At 37.8% G+C, this 25,908-nt stretch overlaps 3 protein-coding genes across 3 annotated transcripts; 1 reads left to right on the top strand and 2 right to left on the bottom strand.

Annotated features, from left to right (window-relative positions):
• Positions 1-364: 364 nt before the first annotated feature.
• LOC131784534 (peptidyl-prolyl cis-trans isomerase FKBP3) lies at positions 365-5,642 on the bottom strand. Its single transcript, XM_059101349.2, has 7 exons — positions 5,487-5,642; positions 4,793-4,894; positions 4,001-4,132; positions 3,230-3,365; positions 2,779-2,852; positions 1,076-1,173; positions 365-917 (listed from the first exon to the last, which is right to left on the bottom strand). The coding sequence occupies exons 1-7, from the start codon at positions 5,586-5,588 to the stop codon at positions 863-865; spliced, it is 699 nt and encodes a 232-aa protein (XP_058957332.1). The 5' UTR covers positions 5,589-5,642; the 3' UTR covers positions 365-862.
• On the top strand, positions 5,638-12,597 carry LOC131784547 (serine/threonine/tyrosine-interacting protein-like). Its single transcript, XM_059101368.2, has 12 exons — positions 5,638-5,829; positions 7,049-7,081; positions 7,251-7,304; positions 7,764-7,861; positions 8,094-8,154; positions 8,914-8,950; positions 9,345-9,384; positions 9,526-9,576; positions 10,123-10,195; positions 10,369-10,432; positions 11,340-11,440; positions 11,802-12,597. Exons 1-11 carry the CDS (start codon positions 5,755-5,757, stop codon positions 11,396-11,398), a joined length of 645 nt encoding a protein of 214 aa, XP_058957351.1. The 5' UTR covers positions 5,638-5,754; the 3' UTR covers positions 11,399-11,440; positions 11,802-12,597.
• On the bottom strand, positions 12,498-14,048 carry LOC131771933 (protein lethal(2)essential for life-like). Its single transcript, XM_059087802.2, has one exon. It carries the CDS (start codon positions 14,020-14,022, stop codon positions 13,399-13,401), a length of 624 nt encoding a protein of 207 aa, XP_058943785.2. The 5' UTR covers positions 14,023-14,048; the 3' UTR covers positions 12,498-13,398.
• Between the last annotated feature and the right edge of the window lie 11,860 nt (positions 14,049-25,908).

Below are 25,908 nucleotides of genomic sequence, written 5' to 3'. Positions count from 1 at the left end.
CCTTTTTCCGTAGTGAACGTAACAGGATCTGAGGACATTAATAGCACTCCACCCCACACAAAGGAGTAATTCTAACTGAGACAAAATCCTTACAAGTGACCCGCATATTAAGAAATTTCTGAAAAGAATTGAAGCTCTAGACTTCGACAGGATTCAAACTCTTGCTTCTCGGGAATCATCTAGGTGCAACTAAGCTATTAAGAATCATGTTGGGAACAAAGAAAACTTACGTTGGATAATTCTGTCTTCTTTTAATTTTTTTTCTATTATTTCATGATAAAGAAGCATGTCTGATTGAAAAAATGCATTATATTATCTGGCAGCAACACTTGTCAGTGATTACATATTTATGATGAATGAAAAATACTCTCCAAAGTTTATTTTCTTGATTTACTGTATGTAAGATGACAAGTAATGTAAGTGCTACATGACTAGGGTTCCTGTGAACTGGTATGAGCAGTAGTAATTAGTTTTCTTCTATGTCTTTGTGTAATCACATTAAATGTAGTGGATTCAAAATTGAATTCATTTCATTCTGTGGAAATATTGAGTCTCAATCTCTAAATTCACCCTTGATTGCTTTTTCAATTTTGACTAGACTTCACTTAAAGGGGGGTGGGGGGGGTGGGGGGAGGGGTGGTGGGGTGTATAAAGGTCCAAGCATCACTCCGTTTACAGTCCCTCTACAGTCTCTCTGTAGTCCCTCTCTGAAGCTTCCAGAGGGGCTGACAGGAAACATCTAAAACTTGACGGGACAAAAAAGCTAGTGCCACTACCAGCTAGATTACATGTCATCTTAATATGCCCAAGGTTGCCTTCACTCTGCTCCTTTTCCTTCTGTTCCAGCCCAAGTTTTACAACTTCATATGATATCAACAAGCTCGACCTCAAAGATGAGTTTTGATTGTGGTGGAATACTTTGTCTGAGTTAAGGAAATTTTTATCACAATATTAACAGAAGCTGGATCTCAATATTAATTCTCCTTTCAGTCTTTCATACATTTCTCATAAAACTTGTTCTGAGAATTTGTATCGCAAAATTACTATCTTAATTTCAAGTATTAACAAAGGATACTTGGCATCGATGTTTCCTTTCTTTCCATATCCCCACTCTGGCTCAATGATGAGTTCTGCCTTCTCACCTTTGGACATTGTCATGAGGCCTTCATCCCACTACACATGCAATTGAGAAATCCCAAATTTGTTAATTGAAGGCTATGACATGCAGCAGTATTCTCCAAACTATTACTATAATTACTGTTACTATTCACATAGCAATATTCTCAAAAAAGAAAAATGCTAGTGACAATTGATGGGAAGTTAGCATTCTTTGTGGAGGCGCGGTGGCCTCATGGTTAGTTCGCTCAACTTCGGATCGGGTGGTCCGGATTCGAGCCTTGGCTGGGGTCATTGTGTTGCGTTCTTAGGCAAGACACTTAACTCTTACAGTGCTTCTCTTCACCCAGATGTACAAATGGGTACCAGCAAATATGCTGAGGGACTAGCATCTCATCCAGGGGGGAGTAGCAATACTCCTAGCTGCTTTATGCTAAGAAAGCCAGAGTTAGGCACCTGCCCCATGGGCCACTTAGGCCTGTATAAAGGCTTTACTCAAAAACCAAATGACAGAGAACAATGACAACAAACTGAAACAAATGGGTCTACCACAGGGTAAAGAACAGTGTCCAGTTGTTCAAAGGGCAGATAACACTATCCAAGAGATAAATTGCTATCCAGCGCATAAGCACTAAGGAAACATACTGTGCTATCCACCAGACAGAAATTTATCCAGTAGATAGCATTATCCACCATTCAAACAACCAGGCCAGTGGTTGCCATCAATGTGCCTGTTGGACACCATGAAGACATTTGCTCCACTACAATATCACATATAAGTTAGTTTAAAATATGGTATGATTTTTTGAAGGTTTGAATATAGACTTAAAAAAAATTCAACTTCTTGAAAACAAAGCGAATTGTCCCAAAGGTAATCTATTGTTTGCGCTATTGTTTTCTTCTAACAAAGGACTGTATGCATAATGAAGTATGGGGCTGTGCGGAAACTTTGCCCAGAGATCACCTCCACTTCATTTGGGAAGGCTTCTTCTATTCTTAGAGTCAAAGTGACAAGAGTTCTTTCGTTTTCTCGTAAACGGCGACTAAAAAATTCTGCCAAGTCGTAGGACGCAGTGTTCCTTTGCCCTTCTGCACTTTTCAGCAGCCTACCCAAAGACGTAAAAAATCCTTTGATGTTGGGCAGCCAAATCCGTGCACCTTGCATAGTGCTTCTCAAACTTCACTGATCATCTGCCTCTATTTCCGCCATTTTGAAAGTGTTAGTTTCCGGGGCTTCTTGTTTAATCTGACTTCCGGTCATTTCTATTTCCGCTTCCTCATCTTTTAGTTTTATTGAACATCTTTTAGTCATATAAGGTCACGCGTGAATGAGTCAGGATAGCGATGTATGCTGCACAACATCGATGCATGACATCCAAAATTGATGTATTCCGAATGAAATTGATTTATTTTATTTTAAGACTTGTATTATAACGTACAACAATAACGTAATTGAACAAAACATTAATGTATCCATGTTCAATATTTTGTCCGTAAAAGAACCTCATACAGCCCTGTGCAATTCAAACTTTTTTCATCATCTATTTATTGTGTTCAATTCAACCAATTTTTTATCATAATTTTATCGTCTATGGAAAATACTTCTGGAATTCAACCTAAAATATTCTATAAGCAATCAGCTTTGTAAATACCTATACTCACCCCTCGAATCACAAGTCCCTTCCCTACTTGGAAAATAAATGGTTTCCCCTCTCCCTGGCTCTTCTTTTTAGCTCCTGCCATGAAATTCCAACAATGATTGAAAGAAAAAAAAAAATCAAACCTTGATTAGAAACACAGACAATACTTTCATCCATTACACAATTCAGACCACATCAAATTATCAGAAATTTAAAGCAATCATTCATCATTGCCTTCTTTATCCAAAGAACACTCTAAAGAGGAATGGGTCAAAAGACCAAGAAAAAGAAATGCCAACATATCCCTGACTGCTTTAAGCATAGACCTGAGCTTTACATATCATTTAGGATGTTCCTAAGAGACATGTTCTTTCCAATCATTCCTTCAAAAGTACCTCTAAGAGCTGTAATAAACAGAATTATACAGTAAAATATTTGTGTAGAATAAACTACAAGGTAGAAGTGTATACTACCTGCTCCTGAGATATTGCTGTCAAACACCACACCATTTTCCAGTTTGCCAGTATAGAAACAAGACACTCTGTCACCTTTAGAGGCAAATGAAGTTTTATCTCCATGCTTCAAGATTTTCTTGGAGAATTTTGGCTCCTACAAAGATGAAATGTTAATTTGATTCCACAGTCAATCTTCACATTAAGTTTTAACCTTTGCACCGTAACACCAGTACATATATTCCCCACACTTTTCTCCACATATTTCCTATGGTATTAGCAAGGAGAATTTATTTGTGACCTAGACAGAATTTCTCCTTACAATATCAGTACAATATCAACCAGATAAGTGATGAGAATAAAGAAAAATATCAATTTGGGGATTATTAGTTGATCCAATACTAAATTCTCTCAACTAAGATTATAAGAATTGTATGATTGACAGTAAAGAGAATTACAAATTTGATCTGGGAGTTAAAGAGTTTAAAGAGCTCTTTTGTCCTAGAAAGGAAATGTAGTGCTTATGTATCAAAGCATGAAAAAAAATCTGTAGACTTTAAGGCTTGGGATTAAAATTTGCCTTGCTCCTGACACATAGCTGACAGCTCAGTTGGGTGTGGTGCCTTGAAAACGTCTGGGAGAAATTTCGATTCAAGCCATTGGACATTGTCGGCGTTAATTCTGCAGTTTTGGTGACTGAGGACAAATATTACTTCCCCACCACACTAGAAACTGGTAAAATTATAGATTGAAAGTCAGTTATAGATCACAATGAAAAGTTAAAATTTTAACCTCTTTCTTTGAATCCTTTGATTCTGAACTCTTTCTCTCCTTCTTCTTCTCACTGATATGCATGGCTGCTGTTTTCTCAGCTGCCTCTTTTAACTGGTCTTCCAAGCTGGCATCAGTTTCCTTGCGGTAAGACTAAAATATGAAGAAAGCATTATAGGTCTTTTCCTGCATTGTGGCTCTTCGAACATATCTAAAATAACTTGATAACTTCCTAAAGTGATTAACTTTTAACTTCTCCTTATAAAATCCATAAATTATCAAGCAAAAGTTATCTTGATTTATTGCCTAATTCTCTTAACAAATTTATAAGGAAATGTGTAGCAGATAGAGGAGAGAAGTAACAATTACATCTTGAGAGTTGAAGGATTAAAGGTCTCAGTTTTATAAGGGCATACAATCCCACAACTGTTTAAGCTGAATACAGAATATAAGAGAGTTGATTTAAAATGGCAATCTACATACTAAGGACCTCATTCAAAACACTGAAAAAAAAAATTTCTACAAGTATGAATGTAACAAATCAAAAACTCAACAAGAGAACCCTCAGGCAGAAGAACGCTGAGAGAATGATTTGGTAAAACAATGAGGATCGCAGGCTGCCAATCACAATAGAGTATGATGCATAATAACTTGAAGCAAACGCAGTCAACCTCAGTGCTTACAGAACAATATTGTAGAAGTATGTGGTCAAAATACAATGACTCATAATGGAAGTCATTACATCATGAGGGAACCATCATAATACCATAATTTCATTCAATATTGTCACTTGCAAGGAGGTTAAAAACTCACCTTTGTTTCAAAAAGTTGTTTATAACTTTCAATGAGGTGATCCTTTTTGCTGGTTTTTGCAATATTGTTCAATTTCCCATTCAGTTTGTGCTCTTTGAGAAACTAAAAATCAAAGAAGACAATTCAAAAATAAAAATAAATGTGTATTTCCATAGCGTCCCCTACTAGCCACATAAAAGAGGACTAGGGGGTGTGTAATGGGTGGGGTTTGAGGCAGAATTCTACCCAACGAAAGACCATTCAAATGAAGAGACTTGTTTTTTACAGTCAAATTCTATTTTACCAAATTTGGAGCTCTTATATTTTCTGTGGAGAGTTAATTGATATCTAAATACTTTGGAGCACATCATTAATACTCATTTCTGCACGCAATTACACACGCGGTTTTGTGCACGTGAATGAAAGGTGTGAGATACGGTTTCAGACCAAAAGGTATCACTTTTCTATTGTCCATTAAAATTTCAGAGAAGCTAACTTTCCTGTAGAAAAGCGCTAACATTTCCAGTTCCATACCAAATGCAGTGTACATCGATCAAGACTCTCACAAGGCAGAGATCGAAAACCCCTTCTCTTTGCGAAGTGCTCCAATGGGTTATTGTTTCCGATCGTAAAAAAAAGAAAACAGAGCCACGTCGACAAACCTGATTCGAAACTGGGTAAAAAAACGCAGACAACAAAAATTAGTTTCTAATACCTCAAACGAAGCATGTTCATGCAAAAACTTGATGATATCTTTCTTAGAGACTTCATCACTTTGCAATTGCTGATCCGTCCAAGATCGTTCCACCTCTGCCATCTTGTTTTCGAAAATTTTCCAAGCGAGGTTGACCGTGGGAGACTGGACGTAGTAGACAATTCATTCAATGTTGTGTTTTGGTGTAGGAGTCTCTCTGATTCAAACGAGCAATAGTCGCTATCTGTCAGTGTAGTTTCCCGTAAATTGTAGACCCTACTTCACCTAGATGCAATCTTCGACGAATCCAGAATGTATACCATCGTTAGAATTTCCCGAGATACCAAACAAAGACGAATTATTGGTAAGTTATAACTTGTTTTTAATTCTGTAATTTCAACTACAAAATTTTGATAGTTGGAAATTAAAAATAGTCGTTCAAATTCTTTTTACTTATAACTAACTTATTGTTTTTTTTTTCTCACTCACAAATTGAATTCACCATTCAATACTGACTATAACTATTGTTTTCTGGTAGCTTATCTTTGAAGCAGTCTCGAATATGTTTTCGATTTTCATCTGAATTTAGGAGCCTGCCAATAAATCTTAATCAAACAGTTTCTAATGAAAGAAGCATTTGTTTACAAAAGGGCCACATTCAAAGTTAGGGCTCATTCCAAAGAAATCAATCAGAAACGCAGTGGTTGTCAGAATTTTATGCCAAATACTGGGGTACAAATGATTACCTCACATTCATCCAAACCTTCAGCTGTGTTCTAATTGTTGCCAACTACCAGTTTTAACAATTTCTATAACAAAACAAAGTTTGTAGTGTTTATTTCTGGTATAAATACAAGGATAGCAGATTTATTAATTATCAGTATGCATAAGATACCCAGGTTTTGTGTTGAATGCCGTTTAAGAAAGTTTCCCAGACCTAATGTGGCTTTCATGATACTCTTTGTCACTCTTAAACTGGGGAGGAACCCAGTCCAAGGCTCAGTTGTATAAAGGGTGGATAACGCTATTCAATGGATAAATCGCTATCCAGTGGATAAATGATAACAAAATATACAGTGTTATCCACTGGATAGAGATTTATTCAGTGGATAGTGTTATCTGACCCTCAATCAACTAGGACCAGAAGAATAAAACAAACACAGAACTTGCTCACTGTTGCATTTGATAGCATTACTGCTTGCCATTCAAAGCAGATGGTAGTGCTGAGTGCTCATTATTGTTAGAACTTTGACAGATTCTGACATCCTCATTAATGATACTAAGGATATAAAATCTGACAAGTTGAACACTCAGTTGATTTTGAAATCAGACATATTATTTCAGAACTACTCTCACTTCACTGAGTTCAATTACTACTGTGTTTTTACATATCACAAACAGCCATCTATGATTTGCACTGATAGTAGGGAGATGTTTTCCATGTTGGCATGGAAACATGCTTTAAAATTTGTACTATCACTTAGTGCTGATTTTATTATAAACAATTTCACACCTGGGCAGGAAATGGAAATCATAATTATATTAGATAGAGACTGATTGATTATGGTTTTTATTTTCCACAGGATTGGACCTACTCTAAGAGACGAGAAATGCAGGTAAATGTACAGTTTTTAGTTTATTCACTGACATGATCTCACTCTATAATTTTGAGGTTTTTTTTTTCCAGAAAACTTAACTGTAATTAATGAACTCCAAGTACCAGTGAACAAATATATGATATTATTTAATATTAACCATTTCATTTAATTTCTATTTCTTTTCAAGGAAATTGTTCCAGGAGTTTATCTTGGTCCATACTCCGCAGCAATGAATAGCAAAGTAAGTACACTCATTTTAGAAATGAGAAATAGAATTGTGACAGTTATTATTATAGTCATTACTAGTAAAACATGGTAGCAAGATCCTATATCCTGAATACATAAAACTCTCCTCATGCAACAGAATTTTCTAAGATATAATTACTGACAATAAACACAAGAGAGGAGATGCTAAAACTGATCGTTTTTTATTTAGCTAGACAAAAAAGTGTTTTGGCATATAAGAAAGTTTTTATGGGCTCTGCTTAATATAGCATTCTGCTTAGCACACTTTCAACTCAGTCATTGCCAATAACTCTGTCACATGGCAAATACTAAGATGTTCATAGGAATTCAGCCACCCTGTGTGACAATATTAGTTACAAACTATTATAATTATTTCAATCTAATATTAAGACTTTGTCAATATTGAGTCAAGTTGTATTAATTGAAATTGATGTTTTTCACTTGAAATTTACAGTTAGAAGTTTTAAAGCAAGTTGGAATCTCTCATGTTGTTTGTATACGACAGAATATTGAAGCAAACTTTGTTCGCCCTAACTTTCCTCAACACTTTAAGTGAGTGAAGTTAACTTAATAAACTTTTATATTCCAACATGACTGTATATAAAAAAGAATCTATCCTTTCTCAACAGAAATTATTATCAAATGTAGTAGTGGATAAAATTGCCAATGTGAGTAATGTAAATTTAGGTGGTTTACGGAGAAATTCTTCAAGGTCAAGCCTTTTTGAAACAATAATATGATTCTGTATCAATAGCCATTTTTTGTGATCATTATTATGTTGCAGATATTTGGTATTAGATGTAGCAGACTCACCCACAGAAAATATTATCACACATTTTCCTAAGGTATTTAGCTGCTATGTATTGATTTGTTATGCTTCATCAACCCTGTAACCCCTTAGAGTGACTAGGAACTAATTTCACCTTGCCATAATTCACTCCTGAATCAAACACTAAGGCTAGGAGAGTATTAAGGAAATGATCACCAACTAAAGAAGCTCTTGATTGTTAAACAAATTCTCCTTGTCAGCACCTTAGCAAATGTATGAAGAAACGTAAGGAGAATGTACATACTGATGTTAGAGTGTAAAGGGTTAAGGAATCCTTGAGGTACATGATGAATTAGAAAAATCTCTTGTTATGATTGTTCCATTGAAAAGAAGACCAAAGAGCCAATATGGAGAAAGAACCATATTTAATTTAATAACACAATTTGATGTAAAATAAAAAGAAACCACATTGGCATTTGGCCTTACCTGTGTTCAAAACAAACAGAAAATTAACTGTAATGACCTGGCAATCAACTGAAAATTTACTTCTTGACTGCCTCTGTACTTGTGGTAAATCACTGATTAGCAATATTACAATAACTGGTCATCTTAGTTGCAACTGAACTGAACAACTAGATTACACGTTTAAATTAAACGTTTTACGAGACAAATATTGCAATAATTATTGTGATATATGAATTCAAACAGAGTGTGAGTGGAACAGTAAACAGAAATAGCGCATGCCTGAAATTTAACCATTAATTTTAATAAAATGAATGTTCATTGATACAATGATGATAATAAATTAATATGACTGTTTTTGTCTTTTAACCAGGTGAAAACTTTTGTTGACAGCTGTTTAAGTAGTGGAGGTCAGTTAGAAATTTAACACAGACTACTTCATTGTTTGTTTTGTTCATTTATCTGACACTTCATCTGTGTGAACTGTTCACCAAGTAACTTTTTACTTCCAAATTTGATTTACTTGCAATGTCTCCCTTCAGTAGCAATGCATTATCTTGAAAACAAGTCAGGAGAATAGGAAAAGTCATCAGCCAGTAGGAAGTGTCATTTTGACATGACACCAAGGTCTACTAACTGATGTGCAATGAGGCAATTTATAACTGCAAGAAGGGAGAATTGCTGTTAAATCAGATCATGGGAGTTAGAGTTTTAGGCCAATAACTTGACAAGCCAAGTTCATTAGTAAAAATTTATTTCTAATTAATTTTTATTCTGATGACTACTTATTCTACTATTTGTTAGGAAAAGTTCTTCTCCATGGAAATGCTGGGATATCTAGAAGGTTAGCTCCTGTTTTTATCACAAATTGACAAATTAACAGTTTAAAACTACTTTTTTTTCTAGACCTACTAGCTAAGAGTTAACACTAAACTATGGTAAAGTGATAATAAACTTGATTATTAACAACTAAATTTTTTTTCAGTGCTGCATTAATGATTGCTTTCATTATGGAAACATATGGATTAAACTATAGGTAAGTTAAACCTCTCTATGAATAAGCACTTGTTTAATAGTAAAGAATAGAAAGTCTTTTCAATGAGCAGTGCTTTGTTTTTACTCCTTACTCTGAGCCTTGGCCAACACCTCTGTAATTTGTAGCTGTATCTGGAGAGATGACAGCAAACCTTCAGACAAAAAATTGACATTTTTATTTTTGCAGTTCACATGATTATATAGTGGGATGCCTAGACATGTGATTGAAGGGTTTATAAGACAGTGTATTCATTTCATGTGGGTGAAATATGGACTTATCATGTTTCGTAGTGAGGTCTATATATGGATATGGAGTGTTAAAAGAATACGAAAGGGGAGGGAGGGGTAGGGAAAGGTAAGAGAACCTATTGTGCCCTTTCCACCCCTGGTAAGTTTTAGAGAAATTGCCTATTTGAGTTATGTGCTCTATGGAGTTTATTCCTGAGAGGAGTTGTTGATCTGCTAGGTACACTTGCACTGTACACAATTGCATAATTCTCCTTACATGTAAGTCATTTTGTTTATAATATTTCATTGTCTCTTATAGAGATGCATTTCATTATGTGCAGCAAAGAAGATTCTGTATTAATCCCAATGAAGGTTTTGTTCAACAACTAATGGTAAGTGATGAGTTTGTGGGCTGTGCACACATCACACAAGTCATTTTTATGAGACACAAGGGCAGTCAGTGTTGATACTGCCTTATATTCCTACTCTGCATGCTGTTTATCAGGGACTCAATCTGTAGAAACACTTTGAATACTTACTATGTGTTGAAATTTATGGCTTGCAGGAATATGAACCAATTTATTTAGCCAATTATCAAGCAAGAAAATCAGGAGAAAGATTAAATCAGTGTAAGGAATATTATGTTTACAAATATTCACTAATTTAATGTGTTATTGCTTGTCTGTTAAACCAATTGTGATCTTTACATGTACTCTATCCCTTTCCACAATTTTCTCGAGAAGGTATGCAAAGCAAACAGGTTGTCTTGATCCAGTTTCACACACAAATTTTAGAAAATTGATGTGTCACATGTACTTTGAACAGTACGTTATGTGTCACAAATTTAACCCTTTAACTCCCAGATCAAATTTTTAATTCTCCTTACAGTCAACCATACAATTCTTTTAATATTTGACTTTTCCCAAAAAAGGGCCATAGGGTGAAAGCCAAACATGAGAGCCTGGTCGAAGATCTCATTAGTCATTCCCCTTACTGTCTGCCAAACAGTTTTTGTGATGTTAGTTTGGAGAATTATGCTCCAATTATCTAGTTGATATTGTAAGTAGAAATTCTGTCCTGGTCAATCATGGGATGTAAAGTGTTAAAAGGGAAATTGCCTTTAATCTATCTTCTTGTTTGTAAGGATTCTGGGAAGTATTGAGGTTTTCACAGAAAGAAAAAAAATTCACTGGTCACATATGTTCAGGAGGTAAATCACCCCTCATGCTGGCTCATAAATTCATGAATCATGTTTGCCTTTCAGTAAAATATAGGCATCAAGAATTAATTTTGGCCCTAATGATTCATCACCCTCACACCCTTTGGCATCCACTCTATGGTTGATATGACAGTTGAAACAAGTCTGGGAACAAGAAACTAACTTTAACTTGACAAGATGTTCTAAAATTGAGAGAAACTTGTTGTATAAATTTCCAAAAACATCAGAACATTAAACCAGTAATTGTTGGTAAAAAATTTAGGAGAAAGAATAGTTTTAAGCAAAACCATTGACATGATAATTTTTTTCTCACATAGCTGGTGGGGTGAAACGAGCTCATGAGGATGAACCAAGAGATGACATGATGGACACGTGATAACTGTTGTTCCATGGCAGAGTTTATTTTGCTTAGTACCAGGTAAGAATTAATGAAAGTGGTGTCTTTGACCCCCAAGACTAATATCCTATTTCTCCCTAAAATATCATCCCCAAATCAAACATTTAAGTTGATAGAATATGGGGAATGTCACCAACTAAAGAAGCTCTTGATTGTTAGACAAATTCTCCTTGTCATTACCATTGGAAATGCCAAGAGAACAGTGATGAGAATATGGATACTTGTGTTAAGAAACTTTAAATTCAAGATTACCAGGGCATACTTTGTTATTTATTGATCTATATTGTGGCCTGTCGTAAGCTGTGATAAGCTGGGTCAGTACTTTAAAACTTAACATGAAAAAATATTTTGATTATTGATAGAGGATTTCTTTCTATTCCAGTTAACAGAAGCACAAAGTAACGTGTGTACAAAGACAGCATCTCTGATGTTCATGGGGCAGACAGTCCAGGCAGAAGGCCATAACACAAGATCTGATCTTCAGAAGGACATTGGCCCAAACTGCATCAGTTAGCTATAAATTTAATATATGGTTACATACATCAAAAATGCAAAGAACTAGTTGGTAAATGTTAGGCAATTTTATCATCATCCATAGCTGCCTTTTCTTTGAACTGTTAAGGACTATGTTTTTTTTCAGTGAAATCATTAATAGGGCATTGTTTTAATTAATGTTAATGAAATTACTAATATTTACCAGACCGAGTGTTGTATTACGGTAACTTTTTAACTCCCAAACTTTATTGTCAATTCTCTTTCTTGCTGGTACACATTTCCTTCAAAAATTTGGTTTTAAATCAAGATAACAACTTCTACCTGATAAGTTTGTGTGTTCTCATTCCCCTGAATAGTGTTTGCTTATTGGTTGCTCTGTTTCCTATTTTGTGCAGAAAAACGCAAATTTATAAATGAGTATTTTAAAACGATTTATTTTTCAACTGTTAAGTGACTGCGCCTACCTAGGCTGGACAAGGAATCGCAGAGGAAAGCAGTATATTGTGGTTTATCGGATGACGAGGATTGATGTTGATATTTTCATGTTGATTTTTTCGTTAAGAACAAAAGCTACAGGCGATGATTAAAAAATTTGTTAAGTGTTTTTATTTTAAAAGATCGATTTCTAACAAATAAAATCCTAGAAGTGACTCAGCTTACTATCTATTAGATGGCTGTCTGAATCTGTTTTAGCGCTCTATAAGTAGGTGTCACAAGGTCAAAACCAAAGAAATCGCAACAGCCAATCAGATCAAAGGAAATATCACAAGGAACGAATCAGAACTCAGAGCAATAACAAGCAGCGACCCGAAGCGCGGGAAAATGCGAGTGACTAAGTCGCGATTGGTTTTAATTTGCGTTTGATTGGTGGAGCGAGTGGCGCGAATTTTCTTGGCCAATCAACGAACGAACGAAGTGATGCACACTGATCGCATGTAAATCTGCTAAAGGAAACGATAATGGAAAAGGAAAAGTCGCGACGTTTCGAACACAAAGCTCATTTACCTACAGGTAACCTGTTGATTCACCGTTTTGTTTTGGGCTTTATCATAAAGATGATACGCTTTTAAATTATCGTGACTTACAACGCCTGCGAGACAACTTGGTTCTTAGAGCCTGAAAGCACATCTCTTAGTCATGATCCAAGTAATTACGACTTTCGCACTTGCGTAGACCTAGACCTCTGGTCGCTGTGTTGGCTTTTCCTTGTTCTGTATCACGCGTTTCCTTCATTCTTCCCACCCACCCCCGTTTTCTCACAGATATAGAACAGAGGCTGAAGAAATTTTCATCCATTTTTCTCTGAAATAGTGATCTAATCCTCTAAATTACAAAATACACTTATGCTAGCTTCGCACATCGTTTAGGAGACTGAAAAATTATCTTGTTACTTAAACCTTTCTGCTCACAATTTATCAATTGACGAAAAAGTAATAAGTTCGTGGCGCTCAATGTCAGCTCATACAGCACTGTTTCTGTTCACCTCAGTCCTTTTTTCCCTTCTCAATGCTGATAAATCTCTCCTTAGGGGGAGGCAATGCTTGCCTTTCGGCTTCGACAAGAAGTTTTCCTTCATCAGTGAGACGCGACACGACAGAATTCATGTCGACGTCTTTGGGCAAAACGAATTGACGATTAAACTTCTGGGAAGTGTAATGCCCCTCTGTTTCGGATTCGTGTGATGCGCTAACGGTCAATTCATTGCCAACAACCTTCACTTTGATCTCCTCGGGCGCGAAGTTTGTCACATCTAACAACACACTGAATTTCTTCTCATCGATTCGGGCTACCTCTCCCGCGCGCGTTTCAAACCCTCCGAGCGCAAAATCGTCTTCTGTCTTGACAATTTTTCTAGTGGCTTCAATAGTCAGATAACCATCCTTGGATATTTTTGATGTAATGCTAGCGGGATCTGCATCTTGCGGGACGGGATAAGTTCGCTGGAACTCACTGCGCTCAAAACCAAAGTTCCCGTCGGAGTAATGTTTAGCCTTCACGACTAAGATGTCCCCCTCAACTCGTAGACTGACCTCGTCAGGGCTGTAATTTCGCACATCTAGAGTAACTATGTGAATTCTTTCATCGGAACCTGAGCGCTGACGCTGCATTTTGATGCCGGGAAGGGTTTCTGAGATCTGTGACTGCAATACTGAGATTTTTAAGTGTTCGTGTATGAATACGGCAATATAATATTACACAAAGTTCGCATGGGGTAGAAAATAAATGATGTTTTAGTCTGCGGGGATGTTTAAAGTCAAATTAAAAATATTGGATTCAACTGTTCTGTATTGATATAATTTCTAAACACATTAGCTAATTGAATTTGCTCAAGGAGAAAATATCGTTCATGAACCAAGCAATCTCTTACGATTTAGTAAAAGCACGAAACTTGCTAAATGAAGACCAGGAAAGAAAGTAACTGCCCTGAAGCACAACTCTAAATTAAGGTTTAACTTACTTCCTATGGTTGAAATTTCGTCGGGTTCAAATTTATAATAGCCAAATGAGTTTCTATGATGAGGTTCTATGATAAGGTTCTACGATATTCCATTTTCGTGTTGTGATATTGGCTCTGTAATCAGAGTTTTGCATCTCCGTTCACAATAGCGAAACATAAAGAGGAAGTCAAATTTTTCACCCTGCAAAGAGACACATAGCTTTTGACTTCGATCCAAAGCTATGACAAGATAGTTTGGTTTCATCAACTGAGTTGGTAACGTAAATTGGCTACCGTAAAGAGTTTCAAAACTGACGTTTCGAGCGTTAGCCCTTCGTCAGAGCAAATGGGTCTCTTTCGTTCTTAAGGTTTTTGTGGTAGAGAAAATTTTCGACTGGTTAGTTTTAAAAGGTTTCTTTTTCTATATTGAACATAACTCATTCAAGTTATCTTTTTTCTGGATATACTCCGAGTAGTGGCGTTTTAATCTGCAATAGAAATCGAGTACGATAAATCAATGTCGAGCTCACTTTCCCAGGAACAAATATTGATCCGATATACTATTTAAAACAGAGCCGATTGAAGAAGTAACTTCATAAACTGAAGCGACATCGGAATGCTCTCCACCCCATCATCACGAGATGTGTTCGGAGAGGAACAGAGGTGCACACCAATGACTGGGCTGCGTATCGGCAGATCGATCGCCATATCCATACCGTAAGCATCCACCAAGCTGTTGTTCACCGGCTCCACCTCGTGGATCCAGTCACTGGAGTACATACCCAGGAAGCAGAGTCCTGCTGGAACAAATTGAAACAAAGGCATTTTATGACTGGGCTACCACAGGTATCCCAGTAATTAGGCCAGAAAATGCGCCAAGGAAGAGGGAGGGAGGACATGTAGTCCTACGTGGACGAGAAGATGTGGCGTCAGTGCAGAGTAGAGAACCCTCAGAATTCCATGGATAAATTTTTAGAAGTTTGAGCCAGATAATATGTTGTTAATAAACTGATAATATATAGATTTAGCCAAGCCTAAAAGCGGAGCTTACATCTTTTTTTCCCGCACGTCTCAAGGGCACAACGCCTTGCCCCGGCCAGGACTAGAACCCGGATGTCCGACTCGGAGCCCAATGCACTGACCACTGGACTACTGGGCAAAGCCGTGGCGTTGGCGTGCCCACGGTACATTTGATCACGCATGTTAAAAGTAGCACCTTGTACGGTCGTACGGTCGTACGATCGTACAACCAGATTTTTTCGGCTTGATGGGTTACTACTATTTTGTATAATTATGGAGCTACGCTCTGCGAGCTCCGCTATTATAGATGTCATAGATGTTATAGCTTACAGAGAAATGTATGTTAGTGATCGACTTGTTTCAATTATCAGGTTTTTACATCAACCAAAGTCTCAGCCGTTTTTAAAAGTGTGCGATATTCGGTGGTGTTTAACGTCTTTATTTTTCTTTGTTTTTGTTTTTTTAATTTAATTGAGTATAGTTAACAACAAGTAACATTGAGGCCGCCTCCACGAATAAGCAAAACAGACTTAAAGATTCTACATTATTCAAATTCCAAATGTTAGGTTTATCGCCCTCACTAATCTAGATAACTGGATACAGACGTGGAGAAGACCTAGTCAATTAATCATGGGTCTTTGTGTATATTTAACGAATAGATTCCAAGTTGCCGTGCTTCTGTTCAGTAATAGATCACGGATGACGTCAAAATGTGGTAAGAGCCGGTTGTGGTTTGAGCCCAGGATTCTAGCCGAGCTTGATTACCAAGAAATCGATCGAGCTCAATATTCTGTGTTGGGTTGTGATTCGAGCTCGGGAAGGATTCGGAGCTCGGGTGACCTGTATCGAATTCGGTTTCCCAGAAATTGATATTGATCCACATAACCTGTATGCTTGATAGAAAAAAGGCCGAAGCAGTTAAAAACGTACAGGAAAAATTGGTCACGGACGCTTTGAATCTTATATCATTGCCCTCTTGTTCCACGACGTTTCAACTGTGTTTCAATCGTTATGCCTTGTATCTTAGTTCGCAACTCCATAAACATGGAACAATCCTCAAACAGCACTACATTAATTGCAGCTTCGATAAAGAGACTGATGTCGCGAAAAAGATGGAGGTCGCGCTGCATCCGCTATCATTTGAAGCTAAGTCAAGTGAGTGGACTCCTACGTGGTCCACCAATCATCCACCATTTGTAGTACTAGACAAGCTAACAGATTTGGGGTTCTCAGTTGTTGCGGCAAATACTGTTGGAGTGACTTTTGTGTGGACCCTGCAAGGTAACATGAACGTACAGAGCTTGAGACGTCCTATCCGGAATGATCAGCGCTTTAATTATGCAGGCACCATGCCATACAACTATTAGGGGAACTTTTAAAACTGTTTCCACCGACATTTTGAACACTTTCTTGTTCAGAATTTGAATAGGACATTGGATATTGGACATTGACCAAGCTACCTCCTATATCTTTGTCTATAATTGTTAGTTACATTATACATAAAGGGGTAAGTTTCTAAAGAAACTGTAGTGCTGCGTCGGTGGGAGAGTATAGCAGGTAATTTAGTGTTAACAACTGGGTTGAAAACGTAAATTAGCCACCGTAAAGGGTAAAAAAGCTGACGTTTCGAGCGTTAGCCCTTCGTCAGAGCGATTGACGAATCTGTCAATCGCTCTGACGAAGGGCTAACGCTCGAAACGTCAGCTTTTTTACCTTTTACGGTGGCTAATTTACGTTTTCAACCCAGTTGTTAACACTAAATTACCAGTTACATTATACATGTTGCTTCTGATCATTACTCATGCACGCACAATTGTGAGAAAAACCAGATTTTTGTCAACATGTGATTCTTGGTACGTCGGCGGAGCTTGTTAGCGATAGACTATATCATGTCTAAGATCACAACCGCGCCTCACTATGTACTCGGTAGGTTGAAAGAAAATGGTTATCGTGTGGTTAGAGGTTAGGGTTATCTTCTGTTGGAGAGACTTGTGTTTGGACGTGGGATATGCTCCGTCTCACTGAATGAGAAGAAATAGCGACTAAAGATGAAGCTGTGTCACCGGCCAAGGTTCGCTGGGATATTTTCTCTCATGTTTCAACTATGTGTAGTAAAAAAACAAACATTACATTCATGTTTTTTATTATATTATAGATATCCTCTTAATCTGATTGTACTGAATGTCCTGCGCTCGTGAACTGTTGGCGAAATTTGTATTAATCTAAATATTCTTGTTTATGTATTTTTCATCATATACGTTAGCTTAAAGAACACTCCTTGTTATTCCTTGGCAGCATAGCTTGATTTTATTAACTGAGTTGTCAATGTAAATTGGCCATCGTAAAGAGTTTCCAAAGCTAAGTTTCGATCGATGGCCATTCGTATGAGCAAATCAAGAGAAATTGTGGGTTGTGTGTTTAAAAAAAAAAATAGAGCTATACTATTGGTGAGAACATGGTAACTTGAAAATGCGACGATAGAGGTCAATTCAGTTGTAAGAACTGTTATACCAATTTTAGAAGATAAGTACATTTTAAAACAAGTTTTGCCCAAGAGATCAGTTTCCATTCTTCTAACAGACGACCACGATTCTTTAGGCAGCTGAACGTTTCCAATACCTTAATTAAAAAAAACGCAGTTTCTCGATGAACAACGAAGTATGATTCTAAATGACTTTGCAACAATGTCCATAACAAGCCTATCTCTAGTTATAGCTCAGAGAACGAGGTGTATCACATATTTAGTGCGCTTCCTTCGCTTCGTAGATTTAAGAATCGGTTGTGATACGCCTAAAGCGTATGTTATAAAATAATTCCATCAAATGATTTCGTTAAATAATTTCCACGATATGGAAAGTAGTATAGAGAGTTGGCGTTCTTCTTCTACTAACTATGACTTGTTTGACCACTATACATTCAGCGTCTGTGCATGCTCTGCTACCGTTTGACTTCTATCTACAAGTACAGAGCAGTATAGATAGTTGATGCTTTTGAACGAGATTACTTTTTGATCTCGTACCGCCAACTCCGAAAAGCATACAGCAAATGAAAATTCCGGATTAACAACCATTGGAGTCTCAACAACCTTTGAGAAGTAAGTACAAAGGGTTTGACGGTATAACTTGTTTGACCACTATACATTCAGCGTCTGTGCATGCTCTGCTACCGTTTGAATTCTATCAGCAAGTAGAGCAGTACGATGGTATAGACGCAAAACAACTGCCCCAACGAATTATGTAACATAACCCGCATGCTTGATTGTAATTCCGAGAAAAAGCGGACGTGGTTAAAAAAACGCTATGAAGTCTAATCTTATTGGTCAAGGACACTTTGAAGTCTTATCTTATTGATCAAGGTCGCTCTGACGTCTTATCTTATTGGTGAAGAACGCTTTGAAGTCTTATCTTATTGATCAAGGACGCTTTGACGTCTTATCTTATTGTTCTCGGACGCTTTGAAGTCTTATCTTATTTGTCAAGGACGCTTTGACGTCTTATCTTATTGGTCAAGGACGCTTTGACGTCTTATCTTATTGGTCAAGGACGCTTTGACGTCTTACCTTATTGATGAAAGACGCTTTGAGGTCTTATCTTATTGGTCTCGAACCCTTTGAAGTCTTATCTTTTTTGGTCTCGGACGCTTTGCAGCCTTCTTGTTCTACGACGCTTCAACTGTGTTTTAATCGTCATGCTTTTCATCCTAGTTCGCAGCTCCATGAAAATGGAAAAATCCTCAAACAGAGTGGCCGAGGACGCATTCTTTGATGAGAAAACCTACATTGATTCTAGCCATGGTAAAGGGACCGATTTCTCGAAGGCGATAACTGACCGGCTGGAGTTTCTAACTGAAGTTAAGTCACATTCGTTGATGTCTACGTGGAGCACCGTTCATCCTCCTTTTGTAGTACTGGCCATACTGCAAGATTTGGGCTTCTCAGTTGTTACAGCAAATACTGTTGGTGTGACTACTGTGTGGACCCTACGTGGTAGCCTGAACGTCCAGCGCTAGTGTTGTTTTACCCCCGATCATCATCATCTTCTTTGTTATGAACAGTTTGCACGACAGGAAATGCAGGAGCCCTTTGAAAAACTGTTCCCACCGACGTTTTGAACACTTTCTTGTTAAGAATTAGAATAGGACATTAGACATTGGACATTGAACATTGGACATCCAAGCTACTCCCTATATCTTTGTCTGGGATTGTTATTTACATTAATGCTTTGATATTTTCTGTGCTCTGGCATTTTATTTGTAGTGTTGTTTAAGGAGATCGTTTTCCTGTTAATGCAGTGAAATTATAGACGACCGGTAATTTACTAAATTAGCTTATGCTGTGAAAATCACATGGTTAAATCATGTTTTTGTTATCGATCTGAACTCGTGTGTAATGTTCATTGTTTGCTTGACTGTCGAACTGTTCGTATTAAAATAACATTTAAATACAGTAATAGATCTTTGTCTTCCCGTTAGCCAAGCGAGCGCTCCAAGCTATTTTAGTCTCCCATAACGTTTCTTGTTTCGTCCAGCCAAGCATTCGCAGTACTGGGTCAACAAAATTACCCTTTCGTGTGGGTATAGCAAACATATCGCTAATTGAAATTTTCCCCTGTAGATAGACCGCTTTTTTATCTCTTCAGCTAGTTATCCTTGAACTGAGGCCTGGAGTTTTTCTCGGCCTCGCATGGACCTATTGTGCTCGATTTCCGCCGCTCTCGTGTCCGGTCTTCAATAGACATACATGCCGCAAAGGAAGGCGAGTTCTCTCTCTTACACCTGGATGTTATTTTTTACATACACCTAATTGCAAAAAGTGAAAACAAAAAAGGCAAAAGGCAAAAAAAGCCATTTGCTTATAAAAACTTCCCTCTGGCTTAACACCCGCCAAATGAACAATTCTCACAGAAATTCCATTCAAAACTTCTTTCTGTTTAGAGATTCCAGTGATTCCGGTCATTCCAAAAATGTACATATGTATATGTATAGGAATGCCACATGCTATTGCTTTATACTACCTAATTCGAATTAGGCCTACTTTGTTTTTCGCTTTTTCCTGATACAAAGTTACTGCAATTTGGTGTATATAAATGACAAAATAAAGCGATCAGTTTAGCCGGAACGGAAGTGAAATTTGTCACGATTCCAATAACTTCTATAAGTTAACCATTTCTCATGCATGCACAATTCTGAGAAAAACAGGATATGCTGAGTACATGCATGGCAAACTCGTATTCTTAAGTGGATATCTTTGCGGCAGTTTAGGCGTTTTCTGCCCCGCCACGAGAACTCCATAAACTTCTTTTAGTGCAGGGTCGCACTCCTATGATGAGGCATTTTCAGAGACACCAACTTACATTGAATTGTGGTGTCCACCGGATTTTTGGCGATATGTGATTCATGGTACGTCGGCGTAGCCTTGCAGCGATAAAAAGTCTTACAATATCACGTAAAGACCACCGACGCCCCTTACCATGTACTCAGTAGGTTGTAAGGAGATGGTTATAATGTGGTTGGAGTATCTTCTGTTGGAAAGACTTGTGTTTGGACGTGTGAGAATGCTCCGTCTCACTGAATGAGAAGAAATAGCGACAAAAGATGAAGCTGTGTCATTGAAGAACCCGGCAAAGGTTCGCAGGGATATTTTCTTACATGCTACAACTATGTGTAGTAAAACACCAAACAATATATTCATGTCTTTTATTAGATTATAGATATCCTCTCAATCTGATTGTACTGAATGTTCTGCGCTCATGAACTGTTAGCGAAATTTGAATTGATCTAAATATGCATTGTGTATTTTTCACCATTAGTATGTTAGCTTAAAAAACATTCCTTGTTGTTCCTCGGCAGTATATCTTGGTTTTATCAACTGAGTTGAGGATGTAATTTGGCCATCGTAAAGAGTCTCCAAAGCTGGCGTTTCGAGCGTTAGCCTTTCGTCTGAGCGATTCAAGAAAAATTGTGGGCTGTGTGTGTTAAATATACAAAAAAATAGAGCTATGCAATCGGTGAGAACATGGTAGCGTGAACATGCAGCAATAGAGGTCAATTCACTTATACGAGCAGTTTTACCAATTTCAGAAGATAAGTTCCTTTTAAAACAAGACTTGCCCAAGATATCAGTTTCCGTTCTTCTAGCAGACGACCACGATTCTTTAACGCCGCAGAACGTTTCCAATGCCCTTAATGAAAAAAAGATGCAGTTTCTCGGTAAACAACGTAGTATGATTCTAAATGACTTTGTAACAGAGTCCATAACAAGCTTATCTCTAATTATGGCTCAGAGCACGATGTGTATCACATATTCAGTGCGCTTCCTTTCGCTTCGAAGGTTAAGAATCGGTTTTGATATGCTTGAAGCGCATGTTATAAAAGGATTCCATCAAACGATTTCGTTAAATAATTTCCACGATATGTAAAGTAGTATAGAGAGTTGGTGTTTTTGTACGGGATCACTTTGAGATCCTGTGCCAGCAATTTCGAAAAACATACAACAAGTGAATGATCCGGGTTAATAATGATTGGAGTCTCAAACAACTTCTGAGAGGTACGCGTACAGGGTTTTGACGGAATGGATGCAAAACAAACTAACTTCCCTTATGAATCATGTAACACAACCTGAGTGCTTGATTGAAAAAACGTACAGCACAAATTGGTCTCGGACGCTTTGAAGCCTTCTTGTTCTACGACGCCTCAACTGAGTTTCAATCGTCATGCCTTGTATCTTAGGTCGCAACTCCATGAACATGGAACAATCCTCAAACAGCGTGGCCGAGCTCCCATTCTCTGAAACAGAAACCTACATTGATTCTAGCTCCGATAAAGAGACTGATGTAGCGATGGAGTTCGTGCTGAATCCGCCAACATTTGTGGTTACGTCAAGTGGGTGGACTTCTCCGTGGTTCACCAATCATTCACCTTTTGTAGTTTTGGACGAGCTAAAAGATTTGGACTTATCAGTTGTTGCAGCAAATACTGTTGGAGTGACTAGTGTGTGGACCCTGCAAGGTAACATGAACGTCCACAGTTTGAGAAGTCCTATCTGGAATGATCAGTTCTTTAATTATGCACGCGCCATGCCACACAAGTATCAGGGGCGCTCTTGAAAACTGTTTAGACCGACATTTTGAAAACTTTCTTGTTAAGAATTAGAATAGAACATTGTCTGAGCTACTCCTTATATCTTCATCTATAATTTGTTATTAATATTTATATTAATGGTTTAACATTTTCTGTGCTGTGACATTTTAGTTGTAGTGTTGTCAAGGGAGATCGTTTTTCCTGTTAATGCAGTGAAATTACAGGAGACCAGTAATTTACCAAAATTAGCTTATGTTGTGAAAATCACATGGTTAAATCATGTTTCTGTTATTGCTCTGGACTTGTGCGTAACTTTTATTGTTTGCATAACTGTTGAACTGTTCGTTTTAAATGATATATTTGATATACATGATAAAACGCTGCTAGTTATAGCTTTGGACCGCTCACTGCAGATCCCCGGCACCTGAGATTAGCGACAGATCTTTGTCCTCCCGTTAGCCGAGCAGGCGCTCCGAGCTTTTTAAGTCTCCCATAACGTTTCTTGTTTAGCTCAGTCAAGCAGTCACAGTACCGAGTCTACAAAATTACCCTTTCGTGTGGGTATAGCTAACCTATCGTCAATGGGTTTTATCTCTGTGGGTAGGCTACGCACTATCGCTGCAGCTAGTTATCCTTGAACTGAAGAGTTCGAAACCTGAAGCATTCGGTCTCGAAAAGAAAGATTCCAAAATAATGAGTGCAAATTTACAGGTTATAAATTGTTTTTATTTTTCTTAAACGTTGTGCACATCAATCTTTTGTCAATACCGCATGATTTAAAAAGAAAGCTTCATAACTGTTTAAGTGAGTTTGGGTTGGACTTTTTCTTAGTCTCGCATGGACATATTAGATTTCCACCGCTCTCGTGTCCGGTCTTCGCCGATATGCTGAGTACATGCATGGCAAGCTCATATTCTTAAGTGGATATCTTTGCGGCAGTTTACGTGTTTTTCATTCGCCATGTCTGCCCCGCCTCAAGAACTCCATAAACCTCCTTATGTGTTGGTTCGCATTCCTATGAACACGAAAGATCCTTAAAAGGCATTTTCAGAGACACCAACCTACGTTGACTTTTAGTGTCCACCGGAGTTTTGTCAATATGTGATTCTTGGTACGTCGGTGTGGCTTGTCAGCGATAGGAAGTCTTACAATATCATGTATATGACCTTAGACGCTCCCTATTATGTACTCAGTAGGTTGAAAAGAAATGGTTATATCATGTGGTTGGAGTATCTTCCGTTAGATAGACCTGTCTTTGGCGTAAGAATATGCTCCGTCTCACTGAATAAGTAGAAATAGCGACACACTTTGCAGTTTCTCAATAAACAACATAGTATGATTCCAAATGACTATGGAACAGTGTCCATGATAAGCTTATCTCTAATTATGGCTCAGAGAACGAGGTGTATCATATACTCAGTGCACTTCCTTCGCTTCATAGACTTAAGAGTCGGTTGTGATATGCCTGAAGCGCGTGTTAAGGCGCGCGCGTTCGTTTCATTTTTTGCCTTGAATTATGAGATATTTTACATGTTTGGCACACTTGTTTGACCACTGTACATTCAGCGTTTGTGCATGCTCTGCTACCGTTTGAATTCTTTCTGCAAGTACAGAGTAGTATAGATAGTTGATGTTTTTGTACGAGATTACTTTTTGATCTCGTACCGCCAACTCCGAAAAGCATACAGCAAATGAAAATTCCGGATTAACAACCACTGGAGTCTCAAACAACCTTTGTGAAGGAGGTACACAGGGTTTTGACGGAATAGACGCAAAAAATATCAACTGCCCCAGTGAATTATGCAACATAACCCGCATGCTTGATTGTAATTCCGAGAAAAAGCGGAAAAAGCCTTGACGTCTTATATTATTGGTCAAGGACGCCTTGACGTCTTATCTTATTGGCCAAGGACGCTTTGACGTCTTATCTTATTGGTCAAGGAGGCTTTGACATCTTATCTTATTGGTCAAGGACGCTTTGACGTCTGATCTTATTGATCATGGACGCTTTGACGTCTTACATTATTGTTCCCAGACGCTTTGACGTCTACATTATTGTTCTCGGACGCTTTGGAGTCTTCTCTTATTGTTCTTGGACGCTTTGAAGTCTTATCTTGTTGATCAAGGACACTCTCACGTCTTATCTTATTGCTCAAAGACGCTATGAAGTCTGATCTTATTGGTCAAGGACACTTTGAAGTCTGATCTTATTAGTCAAGGACACTTTGAAGTCTTATCTTATTGATCAAGGTCGCTCTGCCATCTTATCTTATTGGTCAAGGACGCTTTGACGTGTTATCTTATTGGTGAAGAACGCTTTGAAGTCTTATCTTATTGGTGAAGAACGCTTTGACGTCTTATCTTATTGGTGAAGAACGCTTTGACGTCTTATCTTATTGTTCTCGGACGCTTTGAAGTCTTATCTTATTGGTCAAGGACGCTCTGCCATCTTATCTTATTGGTCAAGGACGCTTTGACGTCTTATCTTATTGGTGAAGAACGCTTTGACGTCTTATCTTATTGTTCTCGGACGCTTTGAAGTCTTATCTTATTGGTCAAGGACGCTCTGCCATCTTATCTTATTGGTCAAGGACGCTCTGCCATCTTATCTTATTGGTCAAGGACGCTTTGACGTGTTATCTTATTGGTGAAGAACGCTTTGAAGTCTTATCTTATTGGTGAAGAACGCTTTGACGTCTTATCTTATTGGTGAAGAACGCTTTGACGTCTTATCTTATTGTTCTCGGACGCTTTGAAGTCTTATCTTATTGGTCAAGGACGCTTTGACGTCTTATCTTATTGGTCAAGGACGCTTTGACGTCTTATCTTATTGATGAAAGACGCTTTGATGCTTATCTTATTGGTCTCGAGCCCTTTGAAGTCTTATCTTTTTTGGTCTCGGACGCTTTGCAGCCTTCTTGTTCTACGACGCTTCAACTGTGTTTTAATCGTCATGCTTTTTATCCTAGTTCGCAGCTCCATGAAAATGGAAAAATCCTCAAACAGAGTGGCCGAGGACGCATTCTTTGATGAGAAAACCTACATTGATTCCAGCCATGGTAAAGGGGCCGATTTCTCGAAGGCGATAACTGACCGGCTGGAGTTTCTAACTGAAGTTAAGTCACATTCGTTGATGTCTACGTGGAGCACCGTTCATCCTCCTTTTGTAGTACTGGCCAAACTGCAAGATTTGGGTTTCTCAGTTGTTACAGCAAATACTGTTGGTGTGACTACTGTGTGGACCCTGCGTGGTAGCCTGAACGTCCAGCGCTAGAGTTGTTTTACCCCCGATCATCATCATCTTCTTTGTTATGAACAGTTTGCACGACAGAAAAGGCAGCACTTTCTTGTTAAGAATTAGAATAGGACATTGAACATTGGACATTGAACATTGGACATCCAAGCTACTCCCTATATCTTTGTCTGGGATTGTTATCTATATTAACTCTTTAATATTTTC

Source organism: Pocillopora verrucosa, chromosome 7 (genome assembly GCF_036669915.1).
Source record: "Pocillopora verrucosa isolate sample1 chromosome 7, ASM3666991v2, whole genome shotgun sequence".
Lineage (NCBI taxonomy): Eukaryota > Metazoa > Cnidaria > Anthozoa > Scleractinia > Pocilloporidae > Pocillopora > Pocillopora verrucosa.
Note: the sequence above shows the minus strand (reverse complement) of the source record. Positions and strands in the feature narration are given on the sequence as shown.